At 41.3% G+C, this 16,154-nt stretch overlaps 1 protein-coding gene and 1 long non-coding RNA gene across 2 annotated transcripts in view; one reads left to right on the top strand and one right to left on the bottom strand.

Moving 5' to 3' along the window:
- Positions 1–1,031: 1,031 nt before the first annotated feature.
- Positions 1,032–14,930, bottom strand: LOC138915425 (uncharacterized). Its single transcript, XR_011421349.1, has 2 exons — positions 14,324–14,930; positions 1,032–1,310 (listed from the first exon to the last, which is right to left on the bottom strand). It is a non-coding gene; the product is annotated as an uncharacterized lncRNA (long non-coding RNA).
- Positions 14,931–15,052: 122 nt separating this feature from the next.
- Positions 15,053–16,154, top strand: part of EIF3E (eukaryotic translation initiation factor 3 subunit E) — a 49,082-nt gene continuing 47,980 nt past the window's right edge. Inside the window, exon 1 of the mRNA NM_001301291.1 lies at positions 15,053–15,171. Coding sequence (NP_001288220.1) covers positions 15,082–15,171 — 90 coding nt within the window. The 5' untranslated portion in view covers positions 15,053–15,081. The remainder of the gene's footprint in view (positions 15,172–16,154) is intronic.

The raw sequence follows: 16,154 nt of genomic DNA, 5'->3' as shown, positions 1-16,154 counted from the left end.
TTTTTCTATAAAATAATTCTAACAGTAAAATAGTAGGTTTCTTTTTAATTTAGAAAAATAAAGAGTTAGAAACTCTGTTGTCTAAATTTCAAAGATCTGGGCTACCAAGCCTTTAGGTTTGTTCCTGAAATTTGAACTGATTGCCACCAGGGGAAGCAGAGTACCACAGACTACAACTTAAAAAGCAGGGGTGTTTTCTCTTCCAGGGCATGTAAAATTTGACTGAAGGTTTTCTACTAGCCCCCAAAATGACATTAGCATCTTTTCTTTCATTATGTAAGTAATGTATCCTTTCCTAGAAAACTTTCAAAGAATGGGAAAATTTAAATCAAAATCACCAAACCATTGTTAATATATTGATTTATTTTTTCCAGTGTTTTCTATGTACATTTGTTTGTTTGTTTGTTTGTTTGTTTTTTTGGTGAGGAAGATTGGCCCTGAGCTAACATCTGTTGCCAGTCTTCCTTTTTTGCTTGAGCAAGATTGTTGCTGAGCTAACACCTATGCCAGTCTTCTTCTATGTGGTATGTGGGATGCCACCACAGCTTGGCTTGGTGAGTAGTGTGTAGGTCTGCACCAGGGCTCTGAACCTGCCAACCCTGGGCCACTGAAGTGGAGCATGAAAACTTAACCACTACGCCACTGGGCTGACCCCTTATGTACAATTTTTTAACATGAAAAAAAGGTATATATATATATACAACTCTGCCATTACCACTTGATATTTTTCTTCAGCATTTTCTGTCATTAAAAATCCTTTCAACATAGTTTTGGCTGTAGAATGTTTTATCTTATGAAAGCATCATAATTTATTTTATTACTCTGTATTCCAAACTTTAAACATAGAAGTTGTTTCCACTTTAAAAAGATGTAAATAGCACTACAATGAACATTTTTATACACATTTAAAAACTTCACTTTTAAATATTTAAGATAGATGGTTAAAAGAAGGAAATTGATATGGAAGGTAAAGGCCTTTGATATATACTGTGATTCATTTATCTACTGCAACATAACAAAATCTCCACAACTTAGTGGCTTAAAATAACCATTTTTTATTTCTGTATATAGTATTTTCTGGGTTCACTCATGCAGCTGCATTCAGCTGAAAGCTTGACTGAGGCTGGAACGTCTAAGAAGGCTTCACTCATGTGTCTGGCAGCTTAGCTGGACTAGTTGAAATAGAGGCTTGGCCTTGCTCTTCCTACACAGTCTCTCATCATTCAGTAGTGTAGTCTGAGTTTATTTATATGGCAGCTGGATCTCATGAGAATGAAAGTGGAAGCTGCAGGTCTTCTTAACACCTAGACCTAGAAGCCAAAGCAAATCATGGCATCAGCCTAGATTTAGGGGGAAAAGAAATAGACTCCACTTTTTAATGGAGGAGTTACAAAATCACATTGCAGAAGGGTATGTGGGGTTGGAGGTATTGTTGTGGCCATCTATGGAAACAACTAACCACATATTGTCATATTATTATTTTATAAGCATCAATTTATTATGAAAGTATATGCAAAATATACCTCCATCAGATTGGCATGAATTAAAAAGTGTCAGCAAGGATGTGTAGCAACAATAACTCTCATATTCTCTTGATGGAGTGTATCAGTGTAATCTTGAATGCTCACTTTAGAAACCAGTTTGGTGTTACCTGCCAAAGTTCAAAGGTATATACCCTGAAGAAACAGATGCACAGGTAGACCAGGATATATGTATACAAAGGTTCATAGTAGCATCATTCATAGTTCATTACAGCCCCAGATTGGAAGTAACCCTAAAGTTCATCAGCTCTAGAGTAGATTTTAAGAAGCGGTGGAATATTATAGAGCAATGAAAATGAACAAAGTGTACATTCAAGCAACATGGATGAATCCTTCAAATGCAAGGTTGAATATAAAATACAAGTCACAAAAGGATGCATACAACATGATTTCATTTATGCAAAGTTCAGAAACAAAACTATGTTGTTTAGGGATACATACATATGTAATATAAAGAAGAGCAGAGAAATATTTACCACACGAAATCTAAAGTATGAGTTTGGGCTGGTAAGGGGGTAAGGAGGATGGCGTGGAGCATCCAGGCATAGGAACTAGCATAACCGGGTGATAGGAAGGAGCTGGCTGAATTTGAGGAATTTAAAGGAAGCCAGTGGGTGAAAGGAAGAACAGGAACTTAGAGGCCACTTTAAAGATTTTCAGACTTCATGCTAAGATCAATGAAAGGCCATGATTTGCTTTTAAGCAGAGGACAATATGATCAGGTTTTCATTTTCAAAGAGTAATTTTGTCCATCATATGTAAAATAGATTAGACAAAGTCAAGAGTGGATACAGGGATATGATTAGAAATCTACTTTTAATGGCTTCAGGTGAGAGATGACATGGCTTCAAGTGGTGGTAGCAACAGTGGATAAGAGAAAAGGAAGGATCTGAGAGATGCTTGGAAGGTGGAATCAAGAAGACTTGATGATTGGGGGGTTTAGAAAACAGAATGCATTAGCACAACTCCTCTTTTCTGGTATGATCAACAAGGTACCATTGACCAAGAAAGGGGACACTAGTGGAGAGCCGGATCTTGATTTTGGATTAAACAAGTGCAGATGTTACCCAAGCAGGTGAATAAGTGATCTGGAGCTCAGAAGAAGTGCCTGAGCCACTGAGAGAAATTTGATATATTTTACTTTTAATGTACCATGGCGGGAGATGAAATAGGGCATAGTTGATGTACCAAGAGCAGGTAAAATGACTCAGAAAAGACAGGTAGAAGCAGGAAGCAGTGAAAATGTTAATATTATCTATATGCAGGGCACTGTACTTGATGCGGGGGCACAAAGGTGAGTAAGATATGGTCCCTAGTTTACTTTTAAGTGGAGGAGACACTTCATCAGATCATGTACATCAAGAACTACAAGATGCTGTGGAATCCCAGGGGAGGGCAGTTAAGCCTGGAACGTCGAATAAGATTTAGCCAGCAGGGCCAGCCCAGTGGTGCAGCAGTTAAGCGCACACATTCTGCTTCGACAGCCCAGGGTTCGCAGGTTTGGATCTGGGGTGCGGACATGGCACCGCCCAGCAAGCCATGCTGTGGCAAGCATCTCACATATAAAGTAGAGGAAAATGGGCACTGATGTTAGCTCAGGGCCAGTCTTCCTCAGAAAAGAGGAGGACTGGCAGCAGATGTTAGCTCAAGGCTAATCTTCCTCAAAAAATAAATAAATAAATGAAAAAAAAAACAAAACAAAAGAATTAGCCAGCAGAAGAAAGGTGGGAAAGACATTTGAAGCAGAAGCCATAAGATGCACAAAAGCACTGAAGCTTGAAACAATGCCATATATGCGTGTGATCACAAGGAGCTCAGTATTCTTCATGCACAGGGTTTGAAGGTGATGCAACAGGAAGTCAGACAAAAGAGAGAGAAAGGTCCCTGTTATGGAGGGTCTTGTATGCCCTGGCACGGAGTTCAGGATTTATTCTGTAGGAATAGGGAAGTGATATGGTCATATCTGCACGTTAGGGAGATTACTTAGGCCAAGCATGGAGGGTGAAGGCAAAGCTGAACACAGCAGAACTGTTTAGAAAGAAAGAAGCTGCTGCATGTAAAGGGAGTAGTGAGAGGGATAAAGAGGGTCAATACATTTGATAAATATTTAGGACGGCTCTTTAATTCAAAAAGCCTGGGTGGAAGGTCATATCTGCTTGGTCCCAGGTTTGTCCCAGCTTTAAACGCAGCTGAGTGAGATTCGGGCGAGAGGGCAGAAGCCCAAGTTTTAAATCTTTGAATTCCTACAAACAAAAAGCAAAAACAAACAACAAAAACAGAGCAACTCCATGGCGAAACCAAGAGGCCTGGGCAACATTTACAACAAAGATAGGGGACCCCAAAATACAAGCGGGTGTGGCCAGACCCCAACAGTCACAGATTCTCAGGATCTGTGCGGGAGGAAGAAGGCAGGCAGCCGGCGGCCACTGCGAAGCCAAGGCCCGGCGGTAGCCCGGGCAGGTGCGCTCAGAGGCCCGCAGGCGCAGGCGCGGGCTCGGCGCCGGGAGCGCGCGGCCGCCCGGGCTCAGCAGCCGCCGGCGCGCAGCAGCCTACGCAGGAGCGAATGCTGTGTCTGCTCCCGCAGGGACGATGCTCCAGCCCAGGGCCCGGAGCAGCAGAGCACCCTGTGACTCTAAAGCCTGTGACTCCCCCGTGCTCTGACTGGGACATGGCCCCACACTGAGGAAGAGAAGCTGCTGCGAGTAGAATAAATCTCAGCAGCACTGGGACAACTGGGAAGAAGGGAAGAAAAGGTCCAGAGGGAAGGAAACGGGGCCTGAGAATCCCAGAGAGCAAACCACCAAAGTTTTGAGCACTACACATAAACAACAGAAGGGGGAGCATGCTGAAGTCAGAAAAGCTTTTCTCCACTCGCCTCCCTGTATCAGAAAAAAAACCCTAATTTCCCATAGAAATGAGCACCAGGAGAGTACCGAGGGCAAATCACATACAAAATTATTATTAAAAAAATAAGATAAAAGAGCCTGCCTGGTGGCCCAGCAGTTAAGCTCCTGATCCCCTTCGGTGGCCCTGGTTGGCAGGTTCAGATCCCAGGCACAGACATCTGCACCGCTCATCAAGCCATGCTGTGGCAGGCATCCCACATATAAAAAAATAGAGGAAGATAGACATAGATGTTAGCTCAGGACCAATCTTCCTCAGCAAAAAGAGGAGGATTGGAGGCAGATGTTAGCTCACAGCTAATCTTCTTCTTCTTCTTCAAAAAAAAGAAATTATTTTAAAAATCAAAAAGAAATGAAGAAAAGAGAAAAACAGTGAAGCTAGTACACAGATCTTTTCCAGCAGCTACAGACTGGGACCTCGGCTCGGTATCTGCTGCTTCCTCCCAAACTTCCTCTTAGGCTTCCTTGTATATTTGTAGCCCCACTCACTTCTTGTTAGATGGCATGTACAGAATACTTTTGTTAAATAAATGGTGCTTAACTGCTGTGAGCACTCCCTCATCTCCTATCTCCAGGACTCAGAGAAGCCTTCAAAGATAAGAATACCAATAACCCACTCCCTTCCAGTACTGGCATTGAGTTAATTTTCCATTATCATTTAGGAGAATAAAAAGAGGAGATTTCCCTTTCAGAGATCAAATACCAGGATTCAAGGCACTTTTTATGTTCTTTCCTTTTTCAGTAGTTCTACTTCCCCTTCTGCACACTGTATCCTGGTTTGTAAGTAAACTTCTATAATGTAAGAAAATTTCAGGACACAAACATATTCATTTGGCCTAAATCACACATATTAATTCATTCAGAGAGTCATTCAGCAAATAGTAAGCAACAAACAGTTATTGGGCAGTAATGAACAAGACCACAGATCAGGTTCCTACCTTCACGGAATTATCTTAAGGTGAGAAGGATGTAGACCAGTAAACAAATAAACAAGGTCATTATAGATTGTGATGAGCACTGGGAGGGAAATAAAAAAGGTAAGAAAAAAACAGGGGAAGCTAATTCTAAATAGGAAAGTCAGGGAAGACTTCTCTAACCATATCCATGGTCTCATATTATCTGGTTAGTCTGATAATATTAAAATATCCAAGTGCCTCCCCATGAATTCCAGCTGTTATTCCTCTTTAGGGCTACCTCCAGGCCTTCTTTCCCTTTTCTTTATTTCCTCCAAAAAGTACATTGGTGTAGACGCAAATACACCTCATTCCTGACCTGGTAGAACTCATGGTTTAGTGGAAGGGACAGATGTGTAAACAGATAGATAAATACAATATGACAAAGGGTATACCACAAGCATGAACAGACTTACTCTTCTTCCTAGTTAACTCTTCTGCATTGGGCCTCTAGAGACCCTGGAAAACCCTGGTTTCCTGTTTGGGTTCCAGGCTGAAAATTCTGCTTGGCTCCCTACATCATCTCAATATTTACTTTTGTTGTTTGGCTAGATGAGAAGTAACTTGTCTTGCGTGCAATACTCGCTTAATTCCCTCATGGCCAGTAGATCCTAGTACTGGCTTGAGATATATAACTTAAAGTAACATGGAAAATTTATTTAAAAATTACTTTCTTAAAGGGCCCATATTTTTCACATCAGATTTTTCAAATAAATGCTAAATAATATTTTTGGCCAGATAATTGAAGCTGGTTGTTATCATACAAGAGAATGTGTTCACATGATAATTGTCATTATTAGAGCTTGTACTGCACTTTCAGTATCACTCTATTTCTATTGGTAAGTATATTAATCAACCATGTTGGTTTGGTAATCAGGCAGCAAGTGTTTATTTGGACTGCAGGACTTTTAATTTTAATTAATTAATTAATTAATTTTTGAGGAAGATTAGCCCTGAGCTAACTACTGCCAATCCTCCTCTTTTTGCTGAGGAAGACTGGCCCTGAGCTAACATCTGTGCCCATCCTCCTCTACTTTATACATGGGACGCCTATCACAGCATGGCTTTTTGCCAAGCAGTGCCACGTCCGCACTCAGGATGCAGGCCCGTGAGCCCTGGGCAGCCGAGAAGCAGAACGTGCGCACTCAACCACTGCGCTACCAGGCCGGCCCCCAAACTGCAGGACTTTTTAAAGAACGATAACACAGATGTGGAATATTCTATAAAAGACACACAGAATTAGAAGTATTTGAACAGATACACAGGTATTTTAATTATGTCCTGAAGCGGCTAGCAGTTTATATTAGCTTGTCAACTCTTTCAGATTCATCACAATTCTTTCAGATTCCCCTGAAATAGTCCCAACTGGGAATTTCTACTTTCACCCAAAGAATGGGGTAGCCACATTCCAGGTCCTAACACTGGGGACAGATGAGAAAAAGCAGTGGTGGTTCCCTTTGCCCAATATTCTTCACTTCACATATTATAAGGTCTCAGAATAGAGTAGAATTAGCTGTCAATCCTAGCTTTATATGAGGTGGTAAGTGAAGAAAGAAGGGGATTTAAGTCCTCCGAAAGCGCCTTCCCTCTGCGTGATTCTTTAATGAGGATGACAGCAGGACTGAGGCTTCTGGAAATTCTCACACAGGCATTAGACGGAATCAGTACATGAGGAGTTCCATAAGGTCCCTCCAGAGCAAAGGAATAAGGTCAGGAAAAAGTCATCTTCTGAAGATACACACTCCAAGAAGCAATAATTATTTTGGGGAAAAAAAAAGGAAAACACCTAGATATAAGATATGTCTGTACTTTCAATCTAATCAAACCACTCCATTAATATCTCACGCACATCTCTATCATTGCACTTACCACACAGCAGTATAATTGTTGGTTTATGAATCGGTCTCTTCTCCCTAATTGTGAGTTCCTTTATGTAGGAACAGCATTTTAGTCATTTTCTTACCCTCAGAATCTAGCACTGTGTCTGGCACAGAATGGGGACTGAATAAATGTGTGCTGAATAAATGAACCGGAAACATAACTAAAGAAGGCAGACATATTACAATTCAATAGGCATGAGCATGCCATGTATAAAAAAGGTAACTGGATTAAAAATAATGTTATTTAGTGTTATTTAGAAATATCTAAGAGAGGCATGAGTCAGGAGGCATGAGCATTCTAAAAATATGTCCACTACAGCAGTAGTGATAGGCATTCATTAGACTATTCCAAACTGTGGATGAACTTCTTTCAAGAACATGCACGTCTGAATATCAAGGCTCTATGCATATTTATTCATTTATAGAGCATTTATCACGTACTTCTATGTCAGGTACTAAGACAGGAATTGAGACTAGAAAGACAGTTATTCATAGATATCAAGATAATTATACTTATACTCAAGATGTTTACAGTCTAGTAGGTGGAAACAAACGTGAAAAAAAAAAAGTGAGGTACAATGTTAATAGGCTCTGAGATAAAATTTGCTGCCAGTAGAGAGAGGCAGAAGGAGGGAGTGATTACTTCAGACATGCTCTGCTAATGGGAAACACACTAGTGAAGACGATGCTTCATCTGAGTCTTAAAAAGTGAAGAGGTAGTCAACAGGGTGCGAGGGGGCAGAAGGGCATTTTCGATGGAAGGAGCTGCTGGACAGCAAGTAAAAAAAAAAAACAATAAACTGGGTGGCTTGTTTGAGCAAAACTTAGTGTGGAAGGGGTGTAGGGTTCTGGAGAGAGAAGGTTCTAAAGACCTTTACATTATGTGCTAAGAAGTTTTGACTTTATACTATATGAAAAAGGAAGTGCTAACTGTATTAGTTTTCTAGGACTACCAAAACAGAGTACCAGAGATTGGGTGACTTAAACAACATAAAATTATTTTCTCACAATTCTGAAGGCTAGAAGTCCAAGTTCAAGGTGTTGGCAGGGTTGTTTCTTCTAGGGCCTCTCTCCTTGGCTTGTGTGGCCATCTTCTCCCTGCATCTTCATGTGGTCTTTCCTCTGTACATGTCTATGTCCTAAATCTCCTTTTCTTATTAGGACCCAAGTTATATTGGATTAGGGCTCACCTAATGACCTCATTTTAACCTAATCACCTCTTTAAAAACCCTACCTCCAAATACAGTTACATTCTGGGGTACTGGGGATTAGGACTTTAACATATAAATTTGGTAGGGGGCACAATTCAGCCCATAACAGGATTAGATGTACATTCTGATCACCTAGACAGCAGCATGAAGGGCAGATTAGATGGGTGCAGGACCAGTGACAAGGAGACCCTGTGGAAGACTAATTGCTAATCCGTATCAGCAATGATCAGAGCCTGAACTAGAAAGATAGGGGAGGGTATGGCGAAGGGAGTTGTTAAAAGAGTCAACAGGAAAATCAGCCTGCAGGATAGAATTGAAACTCCTCAGCATAGTCCACAGCACCCTTGACAATTCGGCCCTCACCACTCAATACAGACTCACGTCCTACTACTCGACATCACACATGCTGCCCTCTAGGCACAAAGTCTCCAACCACATTAAGCTTTTTTTCACAGTCAAGCCTGTGTGCCTGCTCTTCCCTCTACCTGAAACATTCTCTCTCCTTTCCTTAGCCAGCTGAACACCTTCTCAGGTAGAGGAAGCCAAATGTTACCTTCTCCGTGCAGCTCCAACTTTCTCTGGCAGCCAGTCACTTTCTCCCCTGGACTCCCAGGAGCACTCTGTGCACAGACACTCTCACATTGTGCTAGGATTATTTTACATTTTGTATGCTTGCCACCCCCACTACACCATAATCTCCTTGCAGGCTGGGACTGGTTTCCTTTCTTTATTTCCCCAGAGCCCAACATGGTGATCAGCAAATAGAAAGCATTCAATGAATATTTGATGAAGGTATGAAAATCAAAGGCTTCACCTGATACCACCTAGATACTACCAGGTGAGGCCTTGCCTGTCCTTCCTCTGTAGTATCTCTTTTTAACTAAAATACTAGGAAGAGACTAAAGCAAGAAAGTCAGATTTTCCATATTTGGGGCTAAATCTCTTTTATAAAAAGAAATAGGATATTTTCACAAACCAGCAAGGAAAATTCCAGGGGAAAAGCCAGGCAAATCAGCAGAGTTTCCAATCTGTCACCACTTTAATCCATCTTGTAAATCACTTCCAGTTTAATTTTAAAAGACAAAACACCACTGTCTTCATGCCTTTTTTTATTTAAGAACTTAATGAGTGGCTCCCGTTGCCTATCTGATCAAATCCAAGTTTCCCAGTCTGGTTTTGAAGAGCTTCCACAGCCTGGCTGCATTTCACCTAGCTAATCCACTGTCCACACAACCGTCAGAATTACCTTCCTGAAACACAGATAGGATTATTCCCTCTCATACTCAAAAATACTTTAAGGATCCTCATGACCTCAGATAAATTTCAAATTCCTCACATGAGCTTTCTACTATTTGGCCCTGGTCTTCCTTTTCTGGCATATCCTCCCCTTATAGTCTTCAACCTTGGGCTAACTTCCCAAGTTGTCTTTCTCAAATATTTCTTACATTTTCCCGTTTTTGTGTCTCTACAGTGTTTGAGTTGTTCCTGAACCACCTACAGTGCTCTCTTCCATATCTGTTGTAAAAGTGAGCAGTCTCAATACAAAAGACAACCAATCCACCGTGCTTTCTCTATTTTCTCTACTCACAGTGAAAATCAATTTCTGTTTGGGACCAGTCAGATTAGGACTCCATGCTCTTCTCATATATCCTACACCTTCTCATAATACTCTAGCCTTCCATTACAGTTATTTACATAAGTGTATTGTATCATGTCCATCAGCATACACACATCTTTTAAAACACCTTCCCTAGACCTCACATCGATCACTCCATTTCACTGCTTCCCTTTCTAGTAAAATTCCTCAAAAGATATCTTTATATATGTTGTTTCACTTCCTTTCCTACCATCTTTGAGCTCACACCAAACAGACGTCTATCCACCACTCACTGAACCTGCTCTTATCAAGCTCATCAATAACCTGTATATTTTTGAAAGCCAAAGGGTAATATTCAGTCATCATCTTGAACTACCAGCACCATTTGACATAGTTCATTGCTCCTTGCTGCTCGGACCACTCTCCTCCTCTGGCGCCTGGGACATCACTTTCTTGTGTTCCTCTTCTCTCCTCCACTTACTGCCAGTCTTTCTCCAGCTGCTTCACTTGGTCTGAATTGTCTCAACCTCTACAAGTTGAAGTGTCTACGATTTAGCTCACCTCATCTCTTTTCCAAACACACACTTATCTCATCCAGTCCCATTATTTCAAATTTCATCAATAGGTTGACAAGATCTAGTTTTCTATCTTCAGCTCTTATCTTTCTCCTGAATTTCAGATTCATATGTACCACTGCCTAATCAGTATCTCAGTATCTCCGCCTAGGAGATCGGTCTCTCGTATGTCTAATAGGCATCCCAAACATAATATGTCCAAAACTAAACTCTTGACTTCTCTCCTCTCTAAAACATGCATCCATCGCACCCTTGCTCATCTCAGTAAATGGCCTTTTAGTTCTTCCAGACCTTAGAGTCATCCTTCACCCTTCTCTTTCTCATCCAATCCATTAGCAAGTTTTGATAGCTTTGCATCCAAAATATATTCAGAATTTCACTACTGTCCACAGCTGTTTCAATGCTACCACTCTCATCTAAGCCACTATCATCTCTTGCTTGAATTATGTCAATAGTCTCTTAACTGGTCTCTCTGTGTATATGCTTGTCCGCCCAACTTCCCCCAAACCTTCAAAGTGGTCTTTTTAAAGCATAACTCTGATTATGTGATTTCTCTGCTCAAAACTCTCCAATAGCTTCCTACCTAATTTCAGAATACAACTCAAAGTCCTTCCTGTGGCCTACAAAACATTGTCATCTGGCTCCCCACTCCCTCTCTGAACTCATCTTCTACCACCCTTCCTCTTGCTGAATCAGCTTTTGAATTTCTAGTCTTCTTACTATTCCTCAAGGATACCAAGCAAAATTTTGCTTGTACTTAATATTCCTTCACCTGGAACTTTCCTCCTCTAGGGAGCCTCAAGGCTCCCTCACTTCCTTCAGGGCTTTTGTCAAATTCTTCCTATCTGAGAGGTCTTCCCTGACCACTTGATAAAATTAGCAACCTTTCTCGATCATTCTCTAATTTTTACCTTGCATATTGTTCTTCATAGCATTTATCACCACCTGACGGAGTATATATTTGTTAATATGCTTTTGGGGCTGGCCTGGTGGCGAAGCAGTTAAGTGCGCATGTTCTGCTTTGGCTGCCTGGGGTTCGCCGGTTGGGATCCCGGGTGTGGACATGGCACCGCTTGGCAAGCCATGCTGTGGTAGGTGTCCAACATATAAAGTGGAGGATGATGGGCACAGATGTTAGCTCAGGGCCAGTCTTCCTCAGCAAAAAGAGGAGGATTGGCAGTAGTTAGCTCAGGGCTAATCTTCCACACACACACACACAAAATATATATATATATATATATATATATATATATATATATATATGCTTTTATCTGTCTCCTTCCATTTGAATATAAGCTTCTTTAGAGAAGGTGGTTTCTTTTCTTTACAGCTGTACGCCCAGGACCTAGAACAGTACTTAGCACATTGTAAGTGTTCAATTTACATTGCATGAATGAGTGAATAATTGTCCTCTATCAGATTGAAAGCTTCTGTGGACAGAGAGTAGCTATTACGATTATATATTCCCATTAACACCTAGCCTAGTACATTGCATATGATAAAAGTTTAAAATGTTTTTCAAATTGAATTGCATCTTATTTGTTTCTGCTTCTCAAAGATACTCTCTGTTCATTTATGGCAAGTTTCCATACTGCCATCTGCTTCCTTCCTTCCTCTGCCGCAGCTCACTTCTGTTGGAAGCCTTAGTTCTTGCTATTTCTCTCTTTAACTTCCGCTTTTCCTGTCTAAATTCTATTACAACTGTAGTGTCTGAGCTTCCAGGAAACTTAAAATTACAGCTATCATTTCTTAACTCTTGGAGGCTACAGAGGCTACTATCCCCCCAGTGTAGCACCCTATACTATCATGTATTCTCTGCTTCATGGGAATTCAGCTTTTCTTTCCTAACAATACTCTAAATGGCAGGATGGCAGAGATCATATCATACTCGCAAATTCTTGAAAACATCTAGTACAAGGTTCCGTGCATGGTAAGTGATTAACAACTATATCAACTGATCCAGAATAGATCTCCATTTGTATACGAACATCACCACTTGGATGTCTAATATCTTATTCTGTCTGAACCAGAATTCCTGATTTTAGCACCCATACATATTTCTTTGCCATTCTTCTCCCATAGTCATCAGCAGGTATCCAGTTCCTTTTTTTTTTTTTTTTTTGGAGATTAGCCCTGAGCTAACTGCTGCCAATCCTCCTCTTTGTGCTGAGGAAGACCGGCCCTGAGCTAACATCCATGCCCATCTTCCTCTACTTTATATGTGGGACGCCTACCACAGCATGGCTTGCCAAGTGGTGCATTGGTCTGCACCCGGGATCCAAACCAGTGAACCCTGGGCCGCCAAAGCAGAATGTGCACACTTAACCGCTGTGCCACTGTGCCACCCCTCCAGTTTCTTAAGCCCAAAATCTAGGAATCATTTTTTTAAAATAAACTTTTATTCTGAGATAGTAGATTCGCATGCAGATCTAAGAAACAATACAGCGAGATCCCATATACCCTTTACCCAGTTTCCTCCAGTGGTAACATCTTGCAAAATTATAGCACAGTTTGGCAGTTCCTCAGATGATTAAACATAGAGTTACCATAAAAACCAGTAATTTCACCTCTGGGTATATACCCAAGAGAAATGAAAACATGTCCACATAAAAATGTGTACATAAAAGTTTATAGCAGCATTATTCATAGTACCCAAAAGGTAGAAACCACCCAAATGTCCATCAGCAGATGAATGGGTAAACAATATGTGATATATCCATACAATGAAATATTATTTGGCCATAAAAAGGAGTGAAGTACTGATATATGCTACAACTTGGATGAACCTTAAAAACATTATGCAAAGTGAAAAAAGGCCACAGATTATGTGATTCCATTCATATGAAAGTCCTGAATAGGGAAATGTATAGACCGAAAGTAGATTAGTGATTACTTAGGGCTGGGGTAGAGTGAGCAAGAGGAGAAAATGGAGAAGATGAGGTCAGAGATGTAATCGGTCCAGATGATCTAGGACTTTTTAGGCCATCATAAGACTTACATCTTTTACTCTGAGTGAGATAAGGCTTGGAGGGTTTTGAGCATAATTTGACTTTTAAAAGGCTGCTGTATGGAGAATAAACCATAGGAGGAAAAGAGGGGGAAGCAAGGTGATTGGTGAAGAGCCTACTCCAAAAATCAAAGCAAGAGATGGTGGTTTGGACTAGGGATTAACTTTGGAGATGGTGTGAAGTGATTGGATCTGGATATGCTTTAAAGGTTAGAACCAAAGGATTTGTTGGTGGATTCAATGTAAAGTGTAAGAGAGAGAGAGAAAAGTCAAGGATGACTCCAAGGTCTTGAGTCTGAGCAACTGGACAGATGGAGTTGACATTCACTAAGGAGGAGAAGAGTGCAAAAGGAGCAGGTTTTGATGAGCCACATGGGGGAGTTTGGTTGTGGACATGTTAATGTTGAGATGTTGGGTAAGCAATTGGATATATGTGAGTCTGTGCTTAACTAATAGTCTGTGTTGGGACTATAATTTGGGAGTTGTCAATGCATAGATCACATTTAAAGCCGTTAGGTTGAATGATATCACTTAGGGCATTGGCCTAGACAGAGAAAAGGTCCTAAATCCCAAGGTACTCATGAAAATGCTTGAAAGATGAGAAGGAACTACCAAGGAGACTTCAGAGGACTTATAATAAAATCCACACTCCTTACCTTAATCATGACCTGGCCCTTCTCAAGGTCTTTAACCTCACTCTCCAGTCACACAGGATACCCAGTTTTTGAAACACACCAAGTCTTTTTCTGTTTCATGGGCTTTGTCTTTGCTGTGCCTTCCACCAGGCAAAATAACCTGAGTTTTTACCCAGGCTCCAATTGGTCACCTCCTCTTAGTACAACTCTTAGCTAAATTGTTACCCCGAGTTTTCTCTCAACACCCTAATTGAAAAAGCTCAACCCGACCACCCCCACCAAGTTATGGCTCTTACTATAATCTGAAATTATTTCACTTCTTTTTCTGTCTAGAAACCCATCCCACCTTAATTTAACAAACGCTTACAAAACGATTACTACATGCCAAATAAAAGCTCATATTCCTCCATTTAAGTAACTTCCCTGGAGAGCAGGAGCCTCATTATCTTGTCCTCTGCCGCATTACAGTGCAATCAACATTCTTGCCTTAGCAATAAATTCTTGAGTTTTCAATATTTATTCACAGAACGGACCGCAGGACACCGACAATCCTGTAAACATAAGAAACCGCGCTCCGCCGTGTCGCCCCGCCCTGGAGTTGCCCAGAAGAAGGGAGAACCCTCGCGCATGCGCTATTGTTCTCTGCGCGCTCCAGGCTGAACACTGTCCCTTTCCCAGGGCTAGTTTAACCACTGCACATGCGCAATACGGGCCCTGTCCGTTTGTTGTCTCTACCAATAAAGTTTTAGTGAGAACAAACTCCCCTTTTCCTTGGCAAGATGGCGGAGTACGACTTGACTACTCGCATCGCGCACTTTTTGGATCGGCATCTAGTCTTTCCGTTGCTTGAGTTTCTCTCCGTAAAGGAGGTGAGGAGGGCTTTGAGCGCGAGGAAGGCGTGGGAGCGCGCGAGATGCGGGGCAAGGCCGAAAGGCGGTGGCGGTCGCGGTAGGCCTGACACACGTGTGAGGCAGCCGCGAATTGGGTCCCAGGTCGGCCAGTAAGGATCTGCTCGTAGCTTTTCGTCGTCCCAGTTGATTAGCACTGCGAAGTTCGGCCGGGAAGAGGGTGAAGTGACAGTATGAAACTCGGGAGAAAAAGGTCTCTGCTTCACTTCTTGAGGTGCCGGGACCCGAGAGACTTCCGCGTCGTCTCCTGTCGGAAGTTGATGATTCGCTGGTTTCGCTGTAGGAACGCTTGAGCTTTACTTTAGGCTGGCTTTCAAAAGCAAATTCAAGTGTTAGAAATTTTGGGTTTTCTTTCGGGAACTGTGCGAAGCGTGTCCTTGGCTTTGTGTTTTTGCTTGCCTGGTCGTTTGGATAATTTTCTTTCACTTAAATGAAATATCTAACACTTGATTTCCATAAAGTTGTGAGTTCTTTCCGTTGGGTTTTCCTGGTCTTTCGAATAGTAGCCACTTCGTAGAAGCGTAGCATATTTTGTCGGATGGGGACAGGGACCTCCAAAAGAACAACTCGACAGTTTTTAACCTAAAAGTTTTCCAGTGTATAAACATACAGACTTCGAGTGATTTGAATTGGTCATTAACGTTCGTTTAGCTACTCAAGTATCTTGACTAAGTATGTGGTTCTGGTACCTCGTTTTAAAATGTCTCAGTTCTAAAATTCTTGAAATATTGGGCTTAGTTGTACCTTGAGTTTATTGGGAAATTAATGCATTTAAATAATTATAATAAAGTAATATTACTATGATAAAGGGATTAAAAATTGGCCAGGAAAATGAATGAATTCTATTTCTGGAAGCAGATTACAGCATAAGTCTACTTAGAGAGCTCTAGATTGGAGGAATAGATTTTGTGTTCCCCAACAGCAATAAAAAAAAAATGCTCTGT

Source organism: Equus caballus, chromosome 9, assembly GCF_041296265.1.
Source record: "Equus caballus isolate H_3958 breed thoroughbred chromosome 9, TB-T2T, whole genome shotgun sequence".
Classification (NCBI taxonomy): domain Eukaryota; kingdom Metazoa; phylum Chordata; class Mammalia; order Perissodactyla; family Equidae; genus Equus; species Equus caballus.
The sequence above is the reverse complement of the archived record's forward strand: the minus strand, read 5'-3'. Positions and strand labels throughout refer to the sequence as shown.